The 23818-nt window shown below is 43.3% G+C and overlaps 4 protein-coding genes across 5 annotated transcripts; 2 read left to right on the top strand and 2 right to left on the bottom strand.

Annotated features, from left to right (window-relative positions):
- Positions 1 to 972: 972 nt before the first annotated feature.
- Positions 973 to 3224, top strand: LOC133144965 (uncharacterized). Of its 2 annotated transcripts, none has more exons than XM_061268018.1 (2): positions 973 to 1088; positions 1786 to 3224. In XM_061268018.1, exon 2 carries the CDS (start codon positions 1808 to 1810, stop codon positions 2822 to 2824), a length of 1017 nt encoding a protein of 338 aa, XP_061124002.1. In that variant the 5' UTR covers positions 973 to 1088; positions 1786 to 1807; the 3' UTR covers positions 2825 to 3224. The 2 variants fall into 2 exon arrangements, with proteins under 2 accessions (XP_061124002.1, XP_061124001.1); XM_061268017.1 differs by lacking the exon at positions 973 to 1088 and adding an exon at positions 1245 to 1457.
- Positions 3225 to 8564: 5340 nt separating this feature from the next.
- On the bottom strand, positions 8565 to 9745 carry cdca5 (cell division cycle associated 5). The gene has a single exon (XM_061267636.1). It carries the CDS (start codon positions 9632 to 9634, stop codon positions 8864 to 8866), a length of 771 nt encoding a protein of 256 aa, XP_061123620.1. The 5' UTR covers positions 9635 to 9745; the 3' UTR covers positions 8565 to 8863.
- A 3-nt stretch (positions 9746 to 9748) lies between these two features.
- Positions 9749 to 14918, top strand: psmb2 (proteasome 20S subunit beta 2). The gene is made up of 6 exons (XM_061267637.1): positions 9749 to 9960; positions 10476 to 10598; positions 10687 to 10757; positions 14307 to 14469; positions 14537 to 14586; positions 14704 to 14918. The coding sequence occupies exons 1-6, from the start codon at positions 9870 to 9872 to the stop codon at positions 14800 to 14802; spliced, it is 597 nt and encodes a 198-aa protein (XP_061123621.1). The 5' UTR covers positions 9749 to 9869; the 3' UTR covers positions 14803 to 14918.
- A 1574-nt stretch (positions 14919 to 16492) lies between these two features.
- Positions 16493 to 22786, bottom strand: tfap2e (transcription factor AP-2 epsilon). Its single transcript, XM_061267146.1, has 7 exons — positions 22506 to 22786; positions 21467 to 21910; positions 19731 to 19785; positions 18545 to 18776; positions 17872 to 17990; positions 17412 to 17550; positions 16493 to 17318 (listed from the first exon to the last, which is right to left on the bottom strand). Exons 1-7 carry the CDS (start codon positions 22530 to 22532, stop codon positions 17057 to 17059), a joined length of 1278 nt encoding a protein of 425 aa, XP_061123130.1. The 5' UTR covers positions 22533 to 22786; the 3' UTR covers positions 16493 to 17056.
- Positions 22787 to 23818: the final 1032 nt, after the last annotated feature.

Here is a 23818-nt window from a genome sequence, read left to right as displayed (position 1 = left end):
GATGAGTTTTTCCGCCGCCAGCGACGATGTGTCAGGGGGACGGCAACGGAGAGGAGAGAGACACTTGTTAAGTCTGTCTGATGTAGCCTCTCGATATCAAACACATACAATAATCCAGGAAAAAAAAATACTTGCTAGTAACTATGGGGCCCATAAGATTGTTAATTATAGTTGCATTATGGGGATTGTGTAATTGGCAGTTTTTAAAAAAATATTTTTGAAGCTAAGCACACTTTTGTACTTTTTCAATCAGTTTTTCCTCTTTTATCAATTTTTTTTAAAAAACAACATAGACTTGTTTAGTACAGAGTGTGAGTACGTTTGAACCCTCTGGTAAAAAAAAATTCTAATTTTAGCCGAAACTGTTTGCATAACTTTGAATCATCAGACCAAATGATGGCTTAACTCGAGGATCACTCTGCTTTTTTTCGGGATGATTTTGTATTTCCTGGGGGCGTAAATGAACTTGAGCCAGCTCTTGATTGTATAACTTGTCATGTGGCTGTTATGAACAAGTGATACAGTGATGAAAATATTTTTTCTAGGTACGGTTGAGTTACTTTGAGGGGCTGCTCCTCATCCTTACTCCATGATCTCCACGATTTTGCATGAAGCTCCAAGTCAAAGTCAATTAATTCATTTTTAGTTTTTTTTATTTCACGCAAAAAACATTGTGCAACATTTTGTTGTGGTTTTTTTTATTTTATTTTTTTTATTTAAAGAAGACCATCACTATTATAGGCAATATGCACCACAGCAAAACAATACAGTAATTCCTCGTTTATCGCGGATAATTGGTTCCAAAAACGTGAAGTAGCGAGGGATCATTGTATATAAAAAAAAATGCTTTATCACTTTCCTCTTATTCTTTCGTTTCCTGTCCACCCAGCCCAGACGTCCGCGTCTTTATTTATTTATTTTTTCATACGAGTCAGGGGATGGCAAGAGGAAGAAGAGGGAGGGGAGGGGAGGGGGTGATGAGGGAAGAGGAGGATCAACAACACCGCGTCGGAGGAGGGGGAAAACGTTGGGAAAGGCGCAACGTCGGTCCAGCCTCTCTCCATCGAGCAGCTAAACCCGCACATAAGGTAAGAAATCAACCACAAGCGCATGCAAATGAGGCTGAAATGTCAGTCAAGTGACTTAAGCGAGCAACAAATAGGAAGAGGAAAGGGAGGCTGCTGTGTTGATTTTTTTTTATCAAGGAAGGGAAAGAGAGGAGAGAGCGCTGAGATGGGGTGAGTGTTACATAACGCGCTAGAGAGAGACGCATTTCGCTTATTTCGCCATATTTTTTTTATTCCTCGTTCGTGGTGATTTTTTTTTTTTTTTTGATAATCCGATATGAAGCCCATGGGCGCCATTAGTCGTCGTTTTTCTGCCTTCTATAATCATCTAGCCAAATCCATGGAACCTTTAAAGAACCGAGACGTCCATCCTGCATCGACTCTATTTGGGTATTTTTCTTTATTATTTTAATATTTGTTTTCTGGACCGCGCGTATGATGAGCTGTCCTTCAGCACCGCGCGTGCACGCGGAGGGAGGGGGGGGGGGGGTTAGTGGGGGCTTCATGGTGGGGGGGGATTGACAGCAGCCTCAAGTCAGGATTAGAAAAATTTCCATTCCGGGGTGACACGTATGTGTGATGCTAATAGAATTGGAGGGCAGCATCGTCGCCTGTAGTTATTATAAACATTGGAAGTATTTTGGGGTGACCTGCAAAAGGGTGATTTAGAGGTGAGACGGGACATTTCATTTTTTTTTTTTATTCTGTCTCCTTACAGTGAGAATCAATCCAGACCAGAAATGCTTCATCAATATCAACCACAGGCCTACAAAGGTCAAAACACCAATAATCCTCGCTCCTCGTCATCATTGTCGAGCAAGAAGTTGGATCAAGATGGCAACTATAATTTTGTGACAAGCAATGGAAGAGGAAGAGGAGATGAAAACCAAAACCCTCCGCGCCCGAGTAAACTGGGTCCTCTGAGTCCCGATTTAAGAAGTTCATCCTCCTACAGCAGCTCCGGGCTCTTGTCACCTCGCTCCCGCATGCCAAGCTGGAGCACGCTGGAGCCGCTTCCCGAAATCGAATATGGTGATGACAGCCATGGCCGAGTGCCTCCTGATGGAGCTGAGGAAAGGAGGATGGTGGAAGAGGAGGGACAGGTGATGGCCAAGCATAGGGAGAAGATGCAGCTCCAGAGAAGAAAAAGTAGCAACCGAGCCAGGGAGGATATGGAAGAGTTGATGAAGCTTGAAAATGACGACGAGTGGGGGGACAGCGGTTCCGAGTCGGACTCTGGTGGGAGCATGTCGTCCGTTCGATTAGAGAAAGGAAGCAACTGGTTATCTTCAGGAGGTTTGGAGCGTATGTCGGTCGGGGAACAAAAACCGACCCAGCACGATTTTGAGCCCACCAGAAGCAACTGTAGAGAACCATCAGGAAAACGGAGAAGCTTAAACCGCAGCTCCATGTCGGGCAGTCACCTCGAAAACCTCATGGAGGAAGGAGCGGAGGAGAAGCACGACCAGTCGTCGGATTCTGACGGCGAGCTTCCTGAAATGATGGACGCCGTGTGGACGCTGCGGGACCGCGAGAGGTTCAAGGCCCAGGAGATGGAGAAGCACCAGGTGCAGCTGACCATGTATCGGCGTCTGGCTCTCATCCGCTGGCTTCGCACTCTGCAAGGCCGCATTGAGGAGCAGCAGAACCGCCTCCAGTCCAGCTTTGACATCATCCTCACGCACAGGAAAGAACTTCTCCGTATGGGTGCCGCTGCGGTCAATGCCGCGCCGCCTGCAGCCGTGGGACAGTCATAGGAGCACGAATAAAAAACAATACATTTATTTCTGAGATTAAAAAAAATGGAAGAAAATGATTAGCAAGCAACAACTGGATTAGGAAAGCAGTGTGCAAAAACTGCAATTGTCACTTGGACTAAAGGGGAAATTCCTCTATAAAAATAAAAGTATCATTAATTAGCACGAATATGTATTTCCTTCTACTTGCACTTTGAAAATGATAGTTGACCATGTTTTTTTTACCTAGAGATTAAGACAATCTAGAGTTGATCCATTTTGTGTTTTTTTATCTACCAAAGCAAAATTGTAAAAACCATTCAATGTCTTTCTGTTGTAAGTCAATGTGATTGTCCAAAAAAAAAATAAGAATAACTTGTGTGTAATTATCTTAAAAATGTCATTAAATACAATATCAAAATAGTGTTTTTAAATTCTTGGGACGTATCGCAAATTAAATATTTTGTTTGTCATTATATTTCCATTGAATGTCCGCTCCGAAGCAGAGTAAATTTAGCACACAGCGTTCATTTTCTTCCTAATCGGCATGTTTATCGATGTTCTGCTGCACACTGTAATCCACCCTTGGGGCTAAATGTCCTTTTAGCCAACAATTGCCTCTTTGTCTGTTGAATAAAAGTCGTTTTGTATGGGCCCATCACACGGGCTCGGCCAACGTGTGTTCTGCAGAAAGTGTGATTGCCGTGTGAGGCTGTTGCCCTCCGGCACTGAGATCATCCCACCTCTGTGTGTGTGTGTCTGTGTGTGTATGTGTGTGTTCAAAGAGATACCAGCATCTTTGCCACCCTTTAATTGTGTGCAAGTTTGAGGAGGCTCTCACCCATGCAAAACACCCTTAGGGGATCATGTCAGTCTGTAACCCCGCCCCCTTCAAAGAAGCCACGCCCCCTGGTAAACAGACGTCAGGTAGCAGGAAAAAGGCCAAAGCCTCAGGGCAAGCTAAAAGAAAATCCCTTCTTCTCTTATCGCGTCTTTGTGGTGCAATGATTGCAGTGAGTAGAACGAATTTCCATATTGATCCGCCGTTTTTTTTTGCTTGTTGCAAGACATGAAAAGAGAGAAGGATAACATGTTTACAGCAGTTGCGATGGTTTGTCTGCAATCTGCATGAAAGCAGCTCAAAAACGGGACAAACGTTGCTTTTTGATGGGGTTTTATAAAACACTAAATGCAATTTCAAGGTGGGCTAACTGATTACAAGAAACTAATGTCTGTGTTTTATCAATCGTTTTGTAGACTAAATAAGAAATCTTTGTTGTTATTGTTGTTGTCATAAATAAATTGTATGTAAAAAAAAACATTTTTATACATGGACTGTTGTTTCTAAGCAGTGGACGTTTGTAGATAAACGTAAATAAATAAAAAGGGTGCAAAGGTAGAATTAGATTTGATTTAGCCTAGCATTTAAAAAAAAAAAATTATCACATTTTAAAATTGCAATTTTCTAATATATTCCATCGTAATGTCGATTTGAACTCGATCAATTGTTTAATCTAAATTTTAAATAAATGTTTATATGATGGTAGTTCTTATGCGTTTCATCTATTTGAGTTATAATCGCAACCACAAGGGGGCGACTCTAGATCATAAACCCAATGGGATGAGCCTATCCACTGCTGTTAACGAGGCAACCTGAAAATATTGTCCTCTATATCGAAATGGTCATAAAACATGGCGGGTATTGTATTTTAAAATTTAGAGAGTATTTTTGACAAAGAACGAAACCAAAAAAAAGTATAATTACGTGCGAATATTTTTTGAATATATTTTTTGACTTAAAATACAAAAACTATCATGTCTCATGGTGTGAGTTTGCTAAATATCTACACTTTTCTCATCATACATTTCTGTTTGCGGGTTCAAATCATGTCTTTGTGTGCACTTTTTTTTTTTTTTCAAACCTAAACTGGGCAACTCTTGGCTCATCTCATTGCAAGTGAAGTTTGGCACTTCAATATGGCTTAATCCCAAGACCATGAACATTTCTTCTTCATGTCATCTTATTTTTATATAACCATACAGATAGAAAACCTGCATCCCCCCCAAAAAAGTGTTTTCAACTGGATCGGCCTCCCTTCTTTTTGGACAATATTCCTCATATTACACTCCTGCTGTGGCCAAGTTGGTGTGTGTGGGTCTTTTTGAACATAGACATGCATATAGAAGCTATCATAGTCTCCCTCGCCCCTTCTTTCCTCTGCCTGATGTAGTGTGACAGTGTGTTAGCCCGCAGCACTCTGCTGGCTTGGAAACAATCAGCTTTGACAGAAAGGGGGTGGAGGAGGTGGTGTTGCGTTGGGGTGGGGGAGCTCGGGGGGGGAGCAAGGAGGGGGTGAGGAAGGGTGAGTGAGGGTGCAGGGAACTTGCGGCCGGAGGCCTGGGTATGATGAACTGGATGAAAAGAGTTGTCGATTGAGGCAAAAGCTGGATGCGGGGAAGGATGGATGGACAAAGTGTGCATGACAGAAAGGAGGATTGCAATACTTTGCTGCACAGTTGGGTAGCGGTAAGAAAATATTTGAAAATAGCTCCTGTGCTGACGACTCGGGGAAAACATCACAATGAGTTCATTTTGTGGAGCAAACTTACATCCAACCTTTGTCACCTTCTTGTCACTTAACCACTTGACTCTCTCCATTAATTTACTCATTTATAAAAGCCCCTTCTCAAAAGTGCCCCCACTTGTCACTCACCGGCTCAGCTGCCTCGCCTGCTTTAACCAGCTAATAAATATGAAAACAGCAGGTTAAAGTTTTTATCTCTGAAAGGATTAGCGTCTTCTATGGAGTCCTGTGAAAAATCCCCCAAACCTCATAATGCTCGATGTTGTGCTATAAAACCGTGTTGGACAAAGGAAGCTTTTTCACGCATAAGGGGTTTTCTCAAAAGCACATTGAGTGGAGCCGGGCCCCGGACCCGCCCATAGATTATGTGGCTGTCAAATGAAAGCACGGCTGGGAGCGGCAGGTGCGTGTGCCAAGCACGAGGGGGGGGGGTCACGGGGGTCTGGTGACCACGCAGGGTGGAGGTACGGAAAATGCTACGCAGCTGCCGGCGGGAATGTTTGCACATTGTCACTTTCATTTGCTCTTTTGCTTTTCAACGTAGACCCCCACGGCTGAGTCGGGGGTCCCTTCAATGCTACAAAGATGGCGGTAAACGGTGACACTCGGTCCACAAAGACCACATGGGAAGCAGGTCGTGCCCACCTCAGTGGCGTGAAATGATATCGATGGAGAGTTTTACAAAACTCTTTGGCCTTGTCATGCTGAATTGCATATTGAATATGCAATTTAGTGGATTTTTTTGGAAGCTACGTCCACATATGGCAGACGAAGCTGTTTAATAATGCGGCCTCATGAATCTAGCGGCGTATAAGTTTGCCAAAAATCAATCAAATAACACACACGATGCAAATGGGGCGCCACGCTAAATAATCTCATGTCATGTGGCTTTTCACGGAGTCTTATCTTTTCTTCTCATGCATTCACAATAAGGTCAGCGCATTGTTATCGGTATTAGAAGACCACGCTGACCCGGGCTGCATCTTCGCGCCCAAAATCGGTTGTTTGCACCACACCTTGGCGTCTAATCTCAGTCGTCCCATTCCAAACTGTAGCCTAAGGCTATGTGTGGGTCCTCGCTTAATCCCCCCCCCCCTTAGGAAAGTCTCCATTGGGATTTGGCAAAACTGTTACATGTCAGAAACGCACAAGGCCGCTTTTTCACACCACCGTCTAGCAAAAAAGGGATTAATGGCTCGGCTATTATGTGCGATGAAAATGAATAACAAACAGCCGTCTGTTTATGCTATCTTTTTTTTTATCGCATCGTCTGAATAAATCCGGTTTGAAATCAGCGTGTTAAATTTACGTACCATATTCGATGTTACTATTTGTTTTAACTTTGATGACCCCTGACTTGGCTAAAGTCGCAATCAAATCTTCCACCTCTGCATCATTTCTCCTCATTGCACTATTTTTTCATTCCCGCAACTGCCAACACGGCTCGCACGGAACATCCGCAAATGAAATATGAAACAGTGTGTGTGATAAACTGGTAGATAATCATCTTTTCATTAAAACTTTCATCCCGAGTGACTTAAATATTCAAGGGGCCAATTACGACGCTTTGTATCTCTTTCCCTCACACTCCGGCTTTCCTTAACAAGAGCAGTCAGAAGGCTGCGTGGCTTGAGGGGTTGAGTGAGAGCATCATTATGGAGTGGTCCAGTGGAGGGAGAGATGGGGGGGGGGGGCTTGCCGTCCCTCATTGGGGGAGACGGGGAGCAGCAGGCCAAATACAGGGAGAAGGACAAAAAAAAAACAGAAGGTAACAAAACTTGGGATGCTGAGAAAAGACAACAGACGAGATGAATATAGATTTTCCATGCAGATAGTGCAAATTATGAATGCCGCAAACATGGTGCACTCTTCTCGTGTATTAGCAGTCGGAGCACTGAAGCCCACGGGCGGTTCCTGTGTGAGCTTGCGATAAAGGGGGGAAAAGAGAGAGGAAGTACAATGGGGGAGGCGGGGGTAGGAAGTTAGTTGGTTGTGTGGGAGGGGGGGAGAGTGCTTCCTCTGTGCTTTAAAAAGCCTCTGGATCGTGTCCCCCGTTGGTCCATCTTTACACACACACATAGGATCCCTCACCCAATTGCCCCCCCCCTACCCTCCCCCTTTAAAAAGAGTGTCTTGGCAGGGTAATTAAGAATGGCCTCTAAACACAGGCGTAAGGCAGCCACGCTCCAGATGAAAGTAAATGATTAAAATAATTACAGACTGCGAGATGACGAGCCGGAGTGCGGGGTGGCCGCCGGACATTTGTCAGTAATTAGATAATTAATCTGAATGCAAATGATGAGCCCTAACGAAGCAGTCAAGCTGAACCGGAGACAACTGCCGTGAGTGAAATGGAAAGGGAGGGGGGGGGAAGGAAAAACACATCTATATTGAGAGTGTAAAATATCCACCCTGCTTAAAAAATCAGACACTCCCAAGAAAATGGCAACATTTGGGTGCTGGTAGTTGACAGCTCCCGTCTTACTCTGTTTTTCGCTTGCAGTGATGGTGACAAACATGTTAAAAATATAGACCCAAAAAAAAAAGGCCTCGTATGCTACACGCAGTTGAAATGTCAAACGGAGGATACCAGCGCACCACCCGAGGATGCAAACACAGCGCTTCCGTATATGAATGAGTAAATTGTGGATTTACTCCCTGTCTACAAACACTCATTATTTCTCAACAACATAGCCACAAACTATTTTTTACGGAGAAGTGCAAAGGGCTCTTGGATGAAAATTACCATTCTGCTGTCAATCCCTAATAATGTTGACTGAAAAAAACAAACATCTTGCTCGTAGCACACCTCCAGACAGCAGCTTGGATAAAAAGACATATGTGACAGTGAAGCACTCGCCCCCCTGTTAGAACAAATTAAAGCACACATCCATTTAGCTTGTTAAAAACCCCGAGAGCCGACGTTTTACCTGCCCACTGGTTGTTCAATGGAGACTGATGGCTCACTCATTCAGCCTGACATAATCACTGGAGACCAATGCCGCATGAAGGAATGCGGTGTATTTGTCTAACAAGTCTCGGCTGTACGCGTTGCGCAACAGCGTGATTGTGATTTGTCCACAAGGAAATTCGACTGTAGTATTAAAAGTCCATTGCAGCACATGCAATTCGACAAATATTCGACTCGACATATAAATAAATGTCACAAGCGCAAATGACATAAAAATGTAATATTTATTTAAGAACAGATGCAGAAAAACAAGAAATTTCTTTAATGGTTAACTACCATAACATAATCAGCAGGTGCTTATGAAAGTCCAAGTTTCTGCAGAATTGGACTTATTTAGAATTGGACGTTATTTAGAGAGAAACAAAATACTATTAAACATTTACACACTTATGGCAGAATTTCCATGAAGGAGATGCTAGAACATGTAAAAATAGGCAATATTATAACTGATTAATGTCCTCTTAAACGTGATATTTAACCAGTATGTCAGTGTCCACGTTGATTTCACTCCACAACCAACTGAAATTGTTCAGCCTCCTGGAACTCAGCGTTCATCTTGGCCGAAAGGGCGTCCAACTCCGTGACGTCGATCTGCTGGACCTTCCTGCGGTTCTTCCTCTTCTTCTTTACCAACGCCACCCCGGGGATGTCTATGTCCGGACCACAGTCCTCACCGTCCAGAATGAAAGAACTTGGAGCAGACGTGATGCTTGAAAACTCCAGAGCCGAATTAGCTCGACTCACGCTTCGTCCCACCTCGGGGGTCTGCAGCATCTCGAACCCGAAAAGATGCTCTCGTGCTTCGGAGCTGTTGAAGGATTTGTCGCTGATCCTGGTGTAGGAGCGACGCACTTTCTGCGACCACATCGCATCGCGTGGATCCTCCTCGAGCTGTTGCGGAGGATGCTGGACCGGCGTGGATGGTGCAAGGTTCGCAGAAGGCACGGTGGCCTTCTTTGCACTGGAGAGCCGCCCGCTCTTCCGAACGGAACCAGGAGTGGAGATATTTTGCCTCTTCTGCTGTTTTCCTTCAGATCGCCTCGGTGTGTTTTCTTTGTCGTGCGCGGATGCAGCAATTGCTTTCTTTGGCACTATTTTCCTCACGGTAATAAACCGCTTGACGGGAACATTACTGTCACGCGCCATGTTTTCTTCCGTATTTACCAAGGGAGATGTCAGCCGCGGGGAGCGTCTCCGCTGCGTCGAGTCGTTTAGTTTATTCGAATCCATCGTTTTTTGACTCGGAGGTGTTCGCCCCTTCATTCGATCTCCCATCGGGTTTTAAAAAACAAATACAGCACTTTTCTTGACGAGTGTACAGCGACAAAAGCAAAAAGTCCGCTTAAAATGCCCGCCCGAGTCGCGTGTTTTTGACGTCATTCCGGTTTCCGGTGACGTATAACTCCTGCGACGACTAGTCGTAACTTTTGCTGAATAATCTGAGCAAGCGAAGCTACAGCGCGTCTTTTATATACATTAATATCCATTAAATTACCTCCCGTAATACAAAATGGAATATCTAATCGGTATACAGGGACCAGATTATGTCCTCGTCGCTGCCGATAATGCCGCGCTCAGCAGTGTAATTAAGTTGAAAGAAGGTAAGTGGTAATGTGTTAGCTTAGCATCACTAGCCGAATCGAAACTGACATATCATGCTTATGTCGGTGACTTATTCTAAACATCCCAACGTCTTGAATTAAATACATTTGTGTGTCGGGTACGACTTTAGCTTCTTTGTTGTGAAAGTGTTCCTATTCATTTCTACTTAAACCGTCCGAGGTTAAATTCACGCAGATTGTTTTTGTAATTGTTATCATGGCTTTGTACATGTATGTCATATAAATATATTAAATGTGTCAATTTCATGTAATAGATTCTATATTATTCTATTCTATAATTATTCTATTATATAATTATTCTATATTCTATAGTATTCTATATGTATAATAGCTTCATTAGACAGACAAATTCTCCTGTATTTTCTCGTGAGGATAAAGCGGTACAAAAAGATGAATAATAAAGTAAAAATGATTGCGTTTTAAAATCTGTTCAAGAGTGATTAAAATGCTCAAGATGCACTTTGTGATGGTTAATTGTCCTCCATATGTTTCAGACGATGACAAGATGTTCAAACTTAGCGAAAAGATCTTGCTGCTGTGCGTGGGGGAGGCAGGAGACACGGTGCAGTTTGCAGAGTATATCCAAAAGAATGTGCAGCTCTACAAAATGAGAAACGGTAAGCACTTCAAATTGGATTATAAGTCTACTAAAAGGAAATACCTTGTCTAAATTTTTTTTTTTTTTTTAAATCTTTGTCCTTGCAGGCTATGAGCTCAGCCCAGCAGCCGCAGCCAATTTCACAAGAAAGAACCTCGCGGAGTACCTTAGAAGCAGGGTAACTATACTCAACATGTAAAAGGATAAAATAATATATATAATTTAAAAAATAATAACAACTTAGTAAGTATGCATAATGTCACCCTATGCAACCCTGATTTGGAAACAGGGTGTTTAAGTAGATGAATTGGTAATTCCACATAATAAATTCCCATGGAGACTTTTTTATTTTATTTCACTGTTGATGTTTTAAACCAATAGATGTGAAATAAGTTTCACTTGTCAGTTTAAAATTCATTGATGATAGATATACCAACAGTGTATATACAGTACTTAATTTGTCATTGTAAAAGTTCAACATTGTGCTCTTAAGCCAATATACAGCAAATAATTGAAATTTACTTTTTTTTCCTTTTTTTTTTTTGGTGAAACAATTTTTTGTCTGATCATTTGCGTATGTCGTGACGCTCGCACTCATTTGTCCGAAACTGTGCAGCTGCTTCCTTTCACAATAGCAGAAGGGTGAAAATAATTACAAAAAAAACAATTAGCGTAGCCGGGAAGGGAATGTGGGACACATCGAGCCAGGGATAGGGGCGGGCTAGCGGGAGGAGGGGCGTGAAGGGAGGCTGTGGGTGTCCCAGCGGGGACAACACATACTCTCAGTAGACCCACACTGTACAAAATGGAGTGTGAGAACCAGTAGGAGTCAATGTACACATGGTTTGAAATTCTCCAGTATGTCTGGGAGTTACTTTATGGATAGGAAGGCTGTGAAATGCAAACCTGCTCGATGGAAACAAGGCTTTATCCACCCGAAAAAGAGAATCCGCCAAAAATTTGCACATGGAAGAGTGCTTCGGGATCATTTGTATTCAGTCAAGGTTGGAAAATGTTGAGCAGAAGAACATTTTTATTCATGTCTTGTCATCCGCTGCAAGGGAATCTTTATTTTTGTGCCTCATGGTTACGACTTTGGCTTTGTAAGCGCAGGATTTATCAATGCTGCATTCTCAGGAGTGCTGAAAAACCAAATCCAAAGCATTTTCTTTTCCCAACCAGCATCCCACACCTTCCTCCAGCTATGTTTCCTCATGCATTCAAAAATCTCCAGAGTATCCGAACATTTGCAAATTGTGTTGGGTTAACCGTTTATTTTTCCCCCCCACCATGTTTTCTTTTGAATATAAAGTCCGGAACATCAATATTTCACAATCAATTTTCTTACAAATGATTGGAAATAGTAACCAAATAGCAACTGGTGGACTTTATTCTCTGCCAAAATCTGCATCATGCAGTGCACTAATGAACTCGCAGTTTAAGACGGTCGGCGGACCAAAACGTCATTAAGTATCGACTTATATGAAACTGCCTCGAGTTCTAACCTTTGTTCAGTTGCTGTCTGGGCAACTGCCCCAGATATTTGACAATTGCTTGTAATTAATTTGATTCAATCAAAGCAGTTTAATATCGAGCCACAGTTAAAAGACGCTTTATCAAGATAATGATTTGTTTTCGATCCCAATTTTTACTCCTCGGTCCTCAAGTCACCCCCCCCCTCCCTTCCCTCTCGAAAAATAATCACCGCATTGCCAGCGTATTCAAAGCCCGAGGTTAAAAACTACCGGCTGATAAATTCATCAGTGTTATATGGCCTTCCCCCCCCCCCCCTGCAGGATGCATTCCAGATGAGTTCTATAGACTAAGAGATGTCATATTCCAGTGGCTGCCGACCACCGGGAGATGTCGTTAACTCTCGTCAGCGGAGCGCGTCTGAACGGACAAACGCGGTTTACGTAGCACGCCGCTTACCAACCTGCCGTCCAGGAAAACAACTGGGCCGGCGTTATTAACCTCTGGAGAACTGCGTTTACTCCCGCTTCGGGGAGCGGGGAGAGCGAGCGAAACAAAGGAAGAAAGAAAAAAATGGCGGCAAACATAATCACCGGAGGCTTTGGCAAGCCCGCATCGGTAATGAGGCGCAGGATTTAACGCCGAGCCTACCAACAAGTCGAATCTCTTTGTCCCGCAGTCGATGATTGTAATCTTCAATGTTTTATGATTAATAGCAATTAAACACAAGGGTTGAATACTTCAGGGAGCGATAGCATAATTGATTTCAGGGCCATCCCCCTAACAGTGATCATTGCGACGGTAACCTGTTAGCCTTTGCACGGCGCCGCTCGCTCTACAGCTGGGCCCATATGTGTGCGTGATCCATTTCTAACACTGGCACAAATAATTACTGGTGCCATATTGCACACAGCTCTCCGGCTCCTGCACAGATGAACAATTAATAGGACAGATTGAGGAGAAATGCCAATAAAGGGAACATGCCCGGGGGGCAGGGTGCAAAAACTGGGGGGGGAGAGGAGCGGGCCACAGGAAGGAAGGCAGAGCTGAAACTTGGGTGACGACTTGGAACAGCGGCGCCCTCCCTGTTTGCGCGGTCGCTAATTTTCCCAATCATCTCGCCGCTTTGTTTTCGCGTCCCGGTTTTTATGGACATTGTCGACGCGAGTTGTCACTCACCAGGGAGCTTTTTGGAGTTGCGAATTATTCCAAAAGTGTGCGGAGCTGATCAGATGTATTGTTTGTCGATCGAGGTGTGAATTCAGGTGGCGGGGTTAACAAGGTGCCTTTGAGGAAGGTTATTTTGATGCCAGGTTTGTATTATTGTTACATTGTAACTAGTGAGGCAGGTGTCTGCTTGGTGGGGGTGATGCCACTGGGGTGTTTGCTGGCTCACAGAGGAGTTAAAAAAAAAAAAACAACGCACGTGCAAACACACTATTCGTCCGTACCTGCTGTGCACCGACACACACATTTGTTGCTTTCGAGTGAGTGAGCGCGAGGCCATTATTAACACTCACACTAAAACCCGCTCCACAGGGGATCTAACAATCATCCCCCTCGTGGCAAATATCACGCCAACACAAGTCACCGAAATAAGCAAGTCAAATGCGAGCGAAATTGAAATGACAGGGCAGGTGTGGAGATCGTAGCCCGAATGAATCACCTCGCTGCGAGAGGCGGCATAATATTATTGTTTTTCTGTTTTTCCGCTAATCAAAAACATTCTTTGTCTGTCAAGCATTTAGGCTCCTCGATGTTTTCGGAGCCCTCCGAATTGCGTTTTGTTTTTCTTTAATTGAGGAAAGAAATTAGTGTACTGGAGGGAGAGAAGAGGCTGGAAGCGTGGAAGATGTAATTTCTAAAGATGGAGCGGGGGTGCAAGCGAAACGACTTTAGAAGTTTTTAATGAGCCCTGGCGTGACTCGGGGGCTCGGGGTGAAGGGAGAGGAGAGGAGGGGACGAACGAGCGAAAGAGGGAGGGGGGGGGGGGGGGTGCGATGGAGGAGGCAACACGGGTGCTGACTTCCAGCAGATGTCACACTGCAAGTGACTAAATAAACAGTTTTGCTCCATGTCGTCCATTTTCCGTAACGTGAAAATCCCCTCAAGGTCAAATGTTGACGTTCCCTTGGTCAGTAAGGAACGAGCAGTATACTTTAAAGAATCTGAGATTCAATGCACATCAAGCGTCCTCGGCTCGACATGAGCAAGGCGGGATGCTGAGTCGGCCTTCATCGTCTCCTCTCTTCAGACGCCATATCACGTCAACTTGTTGCTGGCGGGCTACGACGACGCAGACGGGCCGGGTCTCTACTACATGGACTACCTGTCCTCGCTGGCCAAGGCCCCCTTCGCCGCTCACGGCTACGGCGCCTTTTTTACACTCTCCATCCTCGACCGCTACTACAGACCAGGTTTGTGTTAGGCCACTGCTGGTCTCCCCAATTTCACAATTGGTTAACCTGTCCTCGTGTCTTCCAGATCTGACCAGAGATGAAGCAATAGATGTGTTGAAGAAGTGCATTGAAGAAGTGAGTTAACGTTTATATTTGAATACAATAACTTTCTGAAAATTAGGAGTCGATTTCTCATCCAATTCAGTTTTACTTAGTGTTTCCGTATGTCCTGATTGTTTCTCCCTCCACCAGCTGAACAGACGCTTCATCCTGAACCTTCCCTCCTTCACCGTCCGTTTGATTGACAAGGAGGGCATCCATGACCTGGAGAAGCTCTCTCCCACCAAGTGACCGTACCCTGCTTAGCTACCAGCAAATCACAACCTTTTTTTTTTTTTTTCTATTCTACCAATGACCTCCTTGTTCTTTCTGTTCCAATAAAAAGTGACACGCAGTTGAGATATACACTCTTTGTCCCTGTGGTGCTTTTCGCCATACTCTCTAGTTTACTCATCTGCAACATGGAAAGAGAACACGCTCCTGGCTGTGTACTTTTGCACTTGGTCTCAGTCAATGTGCAGTGGACAATTGCTCATGCTTTTGCACATGCAAAATATATATATATAGCTTTTGCACATGCAAAATGTATATATATATTATATATAACATATATAATATATACATATATATGTGTGTGTGTGTATTTGTATATATATATATACTCATATATACGTGTGTGTGTATATATATATATTATATACACACACAACTCCATATATATAGATATGTAGATATATTTATATGTATATATTAAATGAATACACCTTCAGGAAGAGACATGAAATAAATTTGCTGCTCTGGGCCTAAAAAAGTGTAATGGGCAAGATATGGCCCACGGGCCATATGTTTGTCACCTGTGAGTTTGCAAGTGCTCTTATATAACATTGTTTCCATGAATCTTACAAAGTATTTGTCCTTGTAAATGTAAAACCAAGACAGGCTTATAACGTCGCTGAACATAGTACGTATGCGTGGCTTCATCGCTGTCTCGCCACCCCATTCCACAGACAGGTGATTAATAAACATTAAACAATCCCTCCTCTCTCAAGCGCACCGGAATCTTCTTGACGGGAAGAGCAGCATATGTTTGCCTGCAGGCACACACACGGAGATGGAGAGCGGCCCTGCTGAGTGTCAGATAGAGGGAGGCGGTGGGGGGTTTAGGGAGGGGTGGTTTCTGGAGCGAGTGATGGAGGAGGCGAGCGGAGGTTAGGTTACTGAGAGGAGTAATGAGATGGGGAGGAGAGCGAGGGAGATAAGACAGGTATTGGCGAGGATGCGTGCGGCCCCTGGAAAGCTGAAGTAGCGTTTGGCGGACCAGGAGAGCTGGTCCATAGGAAGCAGGTGACTCACAAACAGATGGTTGAATCCGAGTTGGATGGCTTATTGGTCACTGGGGGTCAAACCTCTGCATGTGCCCATCCAAGGCTGCAGATGGAGCGGAGTTCCCCTTGAGTCCCTTTTAGGCCCCCTTAGTTTTACCATAGTCGCTATTTGAAGAGATTTTTAATAAGAGAAGTTAGCATGGTGACGGAAGCATAAATGTGTCAACGATCCATCTGCGGCTTTTCGCTTCGATGTTAACCTGCAGGGACATCACGTTAAGAAGTCATGAAAGCGTTAGAGAGCCTCTGGAGACCTTGATGGTCTTTGGAAAGGGAGATGTTTTAAGGTTAGAGGGGAACTCATGGAGGCTTCCTCTGACTGTTGATGACAACATTAGACATTATGAGGACTGCAAATCGAATTGGAAGACGAAACTTATTTCATAAAAAAAAAATTGGTGAGGAACCAATAAATGTAATGTAAATACCGCATCTGAAAATAAAATCTTGAAGCGTTGATTTTGTATATGATAAAACAATTGGTCTCATTTTACTAACATTTTTGGAGCATATGAAGTGGGTTTTTTTTTAGGTTTGTATTTTTATATATATTTGATCAAAACATTAAAAAGAAAAATCTGTAAAACACATCCATTCATATTTTTTTAATAATATATTACATTTATGTTGTAATACAATAATAACAACGGTAATAACAATAATAAACATACACACAAAGTACAAAATGATTTTTGCTCTTTTCTTAACTTATATACACAACAAGGAGAACTTCCTACCCTCGCCTTGAGCTGCATTTCCAACTTTCTCTCTTCCCACAGCAGATGAAACATGCAACTCCATTTCCCATGAGCACCCTGCTAAAAACTACAAACCCGAGCCGAGAATGAAGCCCGTCGGCGAAAGAGCAGGTTGTTGCCCCAGATATGGCTTATGTACGACACGTCCCGCATGAGTCCAAAAACGGTTGAAAAATCCACTTCCACAAACACGCCTTTTAAAAAAAAAAAAGGAAAACAATACTGCCATATGTAAGAGTTCATCCTGATGTGGATGTTACTGAGAAGAGGTCCATTTGAAGTAAGGTTTATGGACAAACATTACAGTACATCACAGTACATCTTCTGGACTCGTTTCTCGATTTGTCCCAAAGGTTGCAACACAGAGAAGTTCTGGCCTCTTTTTTTTTTTTTCTGCCATGTTTATTTACGATGCTTCATCTCCTTGTCATGGTGCCCTTTCCCTCCGCCGTCTCCTTTGTCTAGCATTTTGATGGCCTCCATCAGGTAGCTTTGGAAAGCGGAGAGCGCGGCGCAGATGGCGGGAGTGCCGAAGCCGTGGGTGAGCAGGCTGAAGTGGGTGAGGCTCCCCTGGAGGCTGGGCTCCAGGCAAGGGCTGGGTCGGCTGCCCCCGAGTGGCGAGCGATCCTGGGACATGAGGTCTACAAACTCCTTGCAGATCTCCCTTTGATAAAAAAAAAAAAGGAGGTGAGAGAGTCACACATGCTATATTCTGCAGATATGTCAAAGGTCAAGTCGAACAGGAAGTGCCACTCACTTGGTAGCGAGCAGCATGCTGCGCCGCGTCGGAAGCTGGTCGGGCTCGCTCTGCCTGCACAGATACTCGGCGGCGGCTCTGGCGGGGAACTCGGTCTCGCACACGTACCCGAAATCCCTCGCCAGATGGACAGCCTCACCTGGAAGAGGAGGAGTGAGGTGATTAGATGATTTAAATTTAGCACAATGAAAACAGGGTAGGTCACATCTGGTTGAGTTTCCATGAAAATACTGCACAGTGTTGCGCAATCTGCCAGCTCAGAGAAAATATTGTGCACCCGTTTTCTCACTTGCACTATTTATACAGTTCACTAGTCTTTTGGCTTCTTTCTTTAAATGACACCCCGGACTTGCGTGCGCTCGATTTAATATTCACATAAGCGAACGCAAACATATTTCTGCCCGTCTCAATCTGTTAAGATACGGACGGGAGGGTCAGCGTGTTGGAGCGCACGTCGTACCCTCCACCAGAGATGTTAGCAGAGTGACGTTGGCTGCCTTGCGTCGCCCGGCAGGCAGGTTGAGGCCAATCTTCTCCAGACGCTCTCTCAGACAGCGGCCACCATTCTTGGACTTGGCCCTGAGGGGAGATTGAGACAGAGAGCAGTTTTTAGTATATGGTCCAATCTATGCGTGTGTGTGTGTTCCACTGAAATCGTCTCATGATCCCTGTCAACACTCAAATGCATCTTGTATGTTCTATTTTCTGCTCACCGTTGACTTTTATTGATGCACCCTTTTTTTTTTTATACAGTTCTGACAGACAGTGACGGATCGCCACCAAGCAGGAGGTCGCCTTTTTCCGTAGAGGAGAAATATATTTCCCTTCCCTTTTAGATCCTTTAATGAGCCCCATCCATGAGTTTCTTGCCTCGAGGCTTCGGCTTCATTAAAAATGTTGCCTTCTCTTGTGATTTTGTCCCATGACCCATTTTGGTTCCTCAAGCTCTGACCTCACTTTGTTGCTTGTAAGATATCATCAAAGAGGTTTAGAAGGACGGGGACAACACATGGGTTGTATTTTGAAGTTAGGTCCATGACCTTCCTCAGCTCGGTCACTGCATTTAAAAGTTATCCAGCTAACCCTGACTTTTTTGTTCTTTTTTGATTAATAGTTCATTTAGCTTCTGTTACCTGCGGAGGACTCCGCCCAACAGAGAAGCGTTGAGGCACTCGGGTGGGGAGAGTCGCCGCTGCACCTCCCCGACGGTGACCTTGTACTTGGAGGTGGAGCTGAGAAGCGACAGGCGGCCCGGCACCGAGCAGAAAACCTCGGCCGGGTTGGACACGGCGCCCATGCCGAGGCCGTCCTTACCGAGAGATAAGGCGGACAGGGACGAACCGTTCAGCTTGGATGGGATGGGAACTGGAAAGTCAAAGGAGAAAAAGGTATTGGCTGAGGTCATCCTTTTATTCAATTTGACATATTGAAATGTGGGGGCACCAAAAAAAAACATATATTAGGGGTTAAAACCATTTATGTAAATCCCCATCTGACTATAATGTATTCAGTGTTTGCTCTAAATGTGCCACGCTGCTTTTTGATTCTGTTGTCTAAACTGCAGGTGGTTCTGTTTTATATGCAGAAAAAAAAAACCTGATTCCACACCTCAAAGAGATTAATTCACACTTAATTCACGGGATATGACCGACTTGAGTTTTTCTTAACTTTTGAATCAGTCCAGGCGATAGCAACATAATAAACAGCTTCAATGCTAACTGTGCTATCACGTCAATTTCGAGATCTTTTTTTTTTTTAACGCATCCCCCTTTCTACTTTCCAACTGGACCCTTGTGTCTATTGAAAAGGCCCACAAAATAGTCCACTCAATATTTTTAATATTACCAAAACGGTCCTGCAAATTTCCCCACAAATCCACTTTTATCATCTCCATTTTTTTTTCTCCTTGGCCCACTTCCCTTTCCTGTTCACTTTAATCCCCCCCCCCCCTCCCCTCCTCGCCCTTCTCACTTTCTCTCACTCACTCATATGACCATGAACAGTTCATTAAGAATGTGTGCCTTTGGGGTGAAAGTCTGCAGCTGAGTATTAGAGGACTTCTTGACTTCAAATGAAATAGCAAAACAGAATTATTTATAGTGTGTGCGCGTGAGTGTGTGTGTGTGTTTCAGTCAGCAAGGCAAGACTGGTGTTGGAGCGCCATTACTAAACACAAAACCCCCTTCAGCATGTATAGCACAATTATATAGGTGCACACTTTGGACACAAGCGCAAGGCCTTTCTCCACACACACACACACACACACACACACACACACACACACACACACACACACACACACATATATTAGGAGCTTACCTTTTTTAATGACAGAGTGGTCCAGGATGCCCAAGGCTGATCCTTCCTCCATTCCCTGTGTCAGGGAGACAGTCACTATCATTTATCTACTGGCCTTATAGCCTACACACAGACACACACTGCTTTTCTCTTCAAATCCTCTAAAAACTAAAGATGCTTTATAGCACGGGTGTCAAACTCGTTTTTTTTTTTTCGCAGGCCGCATTGTAGTCATAGCTTCTTTCGGGGGGCCATTATGACTGTCAACCCAAATAAATGTATGAGCACCTCATATTGTATTCAGTAAAAGCTACAAAACAAACTGATAAATAATTCGTTTTTAAATCAGATGAGTAAAAACTAGTCAAATATTAAAAAAAAAGAAAAGATATGATTAAAAGTGAAGTAGTAATGACACGAATTTGATGCACAATTTGTCCACATAAAATGATGTGGCGGGCCGTATCTAGCCCCCGGGCCTTGAGTTTGACACCTTCGCTTTATAGCATGATAAAAAAATAAATATATCATTTCGAATTGTATCATTTAATTATTGTTCAAACTAAAATATCATTTGACATACACAGGAGAAAAATACGATGTTAAATAAAGTTGACCTATCCGTCGACCATTTTAATGCAGTCAGCAGCAATAAACAAATAAAAAAACAGTGACTGTTATCAATTTTAGTGTTTCAAACTAATGTATAAAAGAAAAAAAAAGTTCATATCGGACCTGAACTGGACTCGCAAAATGCACAAATAGTCCGCTTGGTTTTCGTTTGACTTAATGAAATCCGTTTAATGCATTTGCTCCATTCATTCAAGCGGTGATAAAAGGCGAGCGAGCTCCTTTGTGCTAAATTCATATAGTGCAGGATATCGTCCATTAATCAAATAATGACGCTTGTCGCACAGGCCTCCGTTTAGCAGCGACATGCCCGCCTTGACTGTGTTCTTCTGGCGCGCCTCCCCGACGTGGCTTTTCTTAATAATGAGCGTGCACATCAATTGGTCGCGCTGTGTTTGTGCAGCACGCAGGGCAACAAACAGCGTCTGCAGCTGCACCTGCTGCGTGCGGGGAAGCTGACTGCTCACTAAACCTTACAAACTATTCTTTTGGGCTATAGAAAAAAAAATGGGGGGGGGGGGGGGATAGTGGGAGTCATTTTGTCTAGTACGCCACGCGTAAAAAAGACGCGAATGCATTGATTTCTAACATGCATGCTTCATGTAACAGGGCATCATTTAATTATGTTTTGTGAACATCTCAGCAATGTTTGAAATTTGTTAAACAATTTGACTCAAAAGGGATTTCGTGTTATTATTTGATATGCATAACTTCTAAAATATTTTTCTTACGTGGAAATATGAATACAAACTTTATTGAGGAGGTGTCTATACCATTTGTGAACATTATTGTAATTTCCTTATCACATATTTTTTGTCAAGAAATCACTTTAAGTTGTATTTTGGGAAAAACATTCGCTACATTTTTATATTATAATTTACACATTTGATTATTCATGCCGAATATATTTTGACATATTTTGGTTTTATTTTTTGCAGTCCCTCAACAATAATCATTTTAATGTGTAGGGTAATAAAAAATCATGTTTAATTGATTTTTGATTGAGCTTAAATTTATCATCGTTCTATCATTTACACTATTTTTTCCCCCACCTAAAATCGTGCGTACTTTACGCATTCGTTACGCAGCGCCAACATTCCCAAAAAGACGCAAGTCAGAGAGATCACCTGAAGCTCATCCAGGCCGTGATGTCCTATGTGCATCCCGAGGGGTCCGTCTCCCAGGGCGGCGGCTCCTTCCCCGAGACCGTGGAGCAAGCGGGGGACAGCCGCATAATCCCTCCGGGGATCGAGCCCGAGAGCCCGGTGCGTTTGCGATAAAAGCCCCGCTTCGTCGGAGCGCGACCTCTGCGAGTGCCATGCGGCTTGCTGATGTTGATGTATGGAGTTAATGGAGGGGTAAGGGTCCGACAGGTGGGAGTAGGCCGAGTCCTGGCTTTGGGAGTATGACAGGGAGGATTGCGGGTACGGGGGAGGGAAGTAAGGGGGCTGGAAGTCGGAGGCCGGAGTGTGGCACAGGGGGGGAGCCGAAGAGTAGGCGCCCTGGTTGAGGGAGGACAACTGGGAGAGGCGCCCGCTCGGTGAGGAGCTGCTCAGTCCCTCTGCGCGCTCCTAAAACACAAACTTTTATTGTAAATCATTTTGAAGCTGTGCAAAAATTTATTATTATATCTAATTTAATGCATACTGGCAGAATCGCCCCTTGGCATGCCACAAAGGTTGCAGTCACGGCAATGCACTTTTTTTTTTATCACTTACTCCAAAATGTTGCATCCTCGTTTTGTTAAAATAGTTAAAATTACGCAAATATTCCTAAAGCCCTGTCCGTCCCCAAAAAAGTTATTGAATCCATTTAATCCACCAGGCTCGCGCACATCCTGACACGATTGGATTTTTTTTTTTTTTTTTTTAGAGCTGGGTCAGCCGGATCAATATGGCTCCATTATTTGACACAGACATTTGCACCACTAGATATGAAGTAAAATTCCATATGTGCAAAACTATTTTTAATTTATAATATCATAAAAATATTTTCATGCCATTCATTTTAGTGCGCAAAACGCACTCTTGTCATACAAAACGGGACAAATCCTTTAAGACTCAAGTCGGTGCATAATAATAATAAAATAAACAAGTGGGCGCACATCAAGCGCTAATAAATTTCAAAATGATCCAAAAATAAATGCGTAAAAAGCGCCGCACTCACCATAGCTGAATAGGTGTGAATTAACATCTGGACTCACTGTGAATACCCTCAATGTCAAAGAAAAAAAAATAAAATACAGCAAAAAAATAATCAACAGGATGCTCAACCTTCCAAGAGACCACAAAAACTCCCCACAATGTAATCCAGCTTCGTTTCACCGGTCCATTAATGAACTCGATGTGTTATTTACTTTTTCTTCAAGGCTCGGTGACTTTACGCACAGGCAAGGAACACACACATACACACGCGCGGCACACGTACACACCATCACACGCACACACATTTAGACGGAGGCGTGGATGCTCTCCATGAAGCCACTACTTATAGGTTTGGTGCAGCTGAGAGAATAAGGGGAGGGGTCGACGGGGTCCACTTCTCTTAAAGAGATATATTCAGTCAATTAGTACATTCCCACACACTTAAATAAAAACTTTTTACGCACTATTTTTGGATATTTATAATTTACCTTTCTCAATTTGACCTTTTTTTATTTAATATATATCCACGTCATTATTGTGTATTTTGTATTAATATGCGCGATAAAAATAACCCATCACTTCCAATTACGCACTAAACGCAACTTTTTACGCACAGTCCAATACAATTAAATAAGTGGAATACATGGAATGGAATACCTGCATGCCATCAATCTTGTTCCGGGCCTTCCACAGCATGCTTCAGCCCGTCCAAAAAGTGAAAGATTAAAAAAATGATAATAATAATAATAAAAGGGAAAGAAGAAGTGATGTTGGGTGGAGAGGTGAGAGAGAGTGAGTTAGTGTGTCACGCCATGCAGGAGTTTGTATGAGTGAGGAGTCGTGGGGACAGAAGAGAGAGTAGGAGGGCACATTTCAAAAGAAAGGGGGCGGGAGGTGTGAGGTATTGTAAAAGGGGGGTAGATAGATTGAAACTTTTTATGGACGTTTTTTTTTTGTAGAGCAGGGATTCCCCATAAATCTAGCCACTAGTATATTCTGGCTCCCTCTGGTGGCACATGAAAGAATCACTGCCTGAACACTGTTCGGTTATATTTAACTTTGCTGTTTTTAAAAACTTTTATTTAAGTCCAATTCTCAAACATCTACTGACATCCGATTTATTTATATCATAAATTGCAATGTATTGATTATCACTTCCACAGCTAATGATGTATCAGAAATTATAGCTTTATACTTAGAATATTGCTTAGTTATGAATTTTAGCTACCCATCTTGTTTAATCCTTCTTGTAGTTGTGAACTTTGCTAAACTTATAAGTATCCCTCATTTTGAATTGTGTTTTTGATCCTATAGGATCGCGATCCAAATATATTA

The sequence above is a fragment of the Syngnathus typhle genome, linkage group LG20 (assembly GCF_033458585.1).
Source record: "Syngnathus typhle isolate RoL2023-S1 ecotype Sweden linkage group LG20, RoL_Styp_1.0, whole genome shotgun sequence".
Taxonomy (NCBI): Eukaryota; Metazoa; Chordata; class Actinopteri; order Syngnathiformes; family Syngnathidae; genus Syngnathus; species Syngnathus typhle.
Note: the sequence above shows the minus strand (reverse complement) of the source record. Positions and strands in the feature narration are given on the sequence as shown.

What these genes read in the sequence shown, in the direction of transcription:
- tfap2e (XM_061267146.1), bottom strand. Translation starts at nt 22,532, where the DNA reads ATGTTAATTCACACCTATTCAGCTATG. An exon ending in CCACTCTGTCATTAAAAAAG is followed by an intron (nt 18,777 to 19,730) that starts GTAAGCTCCTAA and finishes TTGACTTTCCAG; the next exon opens with TTCCCATCCCATCCAAGCTG. An exon ending in AGCATGCTGCTCGCTACCAA is followed by an intron (nt 17,319 to 17,411) that starts GTGAGTGGCACT and finishes TTTTTATCAAAG; the next exon opens with GGAGATCTGCAAGGAGTTTG.
- psmb2 (XM_061267637.1), top strand. Translation starts at nt 9,870, where the DNA reads ATGGAATATCTAATCGGTATACAGGGACCAGATTATGTCCTCGTCGCT. An exon ending in GCTCTACAAAATGAGAAACG is followed by an intron (nt 10,599 to 10,686) that starts GTAAGCACTTCA and finishes TTGTCCTTGCAG; the next exon opens with GCTATGAGCTCAGCCCAGCA. An exon ending in CGGAGTACCTTAGAAGCAGG is followed by an intron (nt 10,758 to 14,306) that starts GTAACTATACTC and finishes TCCTCTCTTCAG; the next exon opens with ACGCCATATCACGTCAACTT.
- cdca5 (XM_061267636.1), bottom strand. Translation starts at nt 9,634, where the DNA reads ATGGGAGATCGAATGAAGGGGCGAACACCTCCGAGTCAAAAAACGATG.
- LOC133144965 (XM_061268017.1), top strand. Translation starts at nt 1,345, where the DNA reads ATGAAGCCCATGGGCGCCATTAGTCGTCGTTTTTCTGCCTTCTATAAT. An exon ending in CCTGCATCGACTCTATTTGG is followed by an intron (nt 1,458 to 1,785) that starts GTATTTTTCTTT and finishes GTCTCCTTACAG; the next exon opens with TGAGAATCAATCCAGACCAG.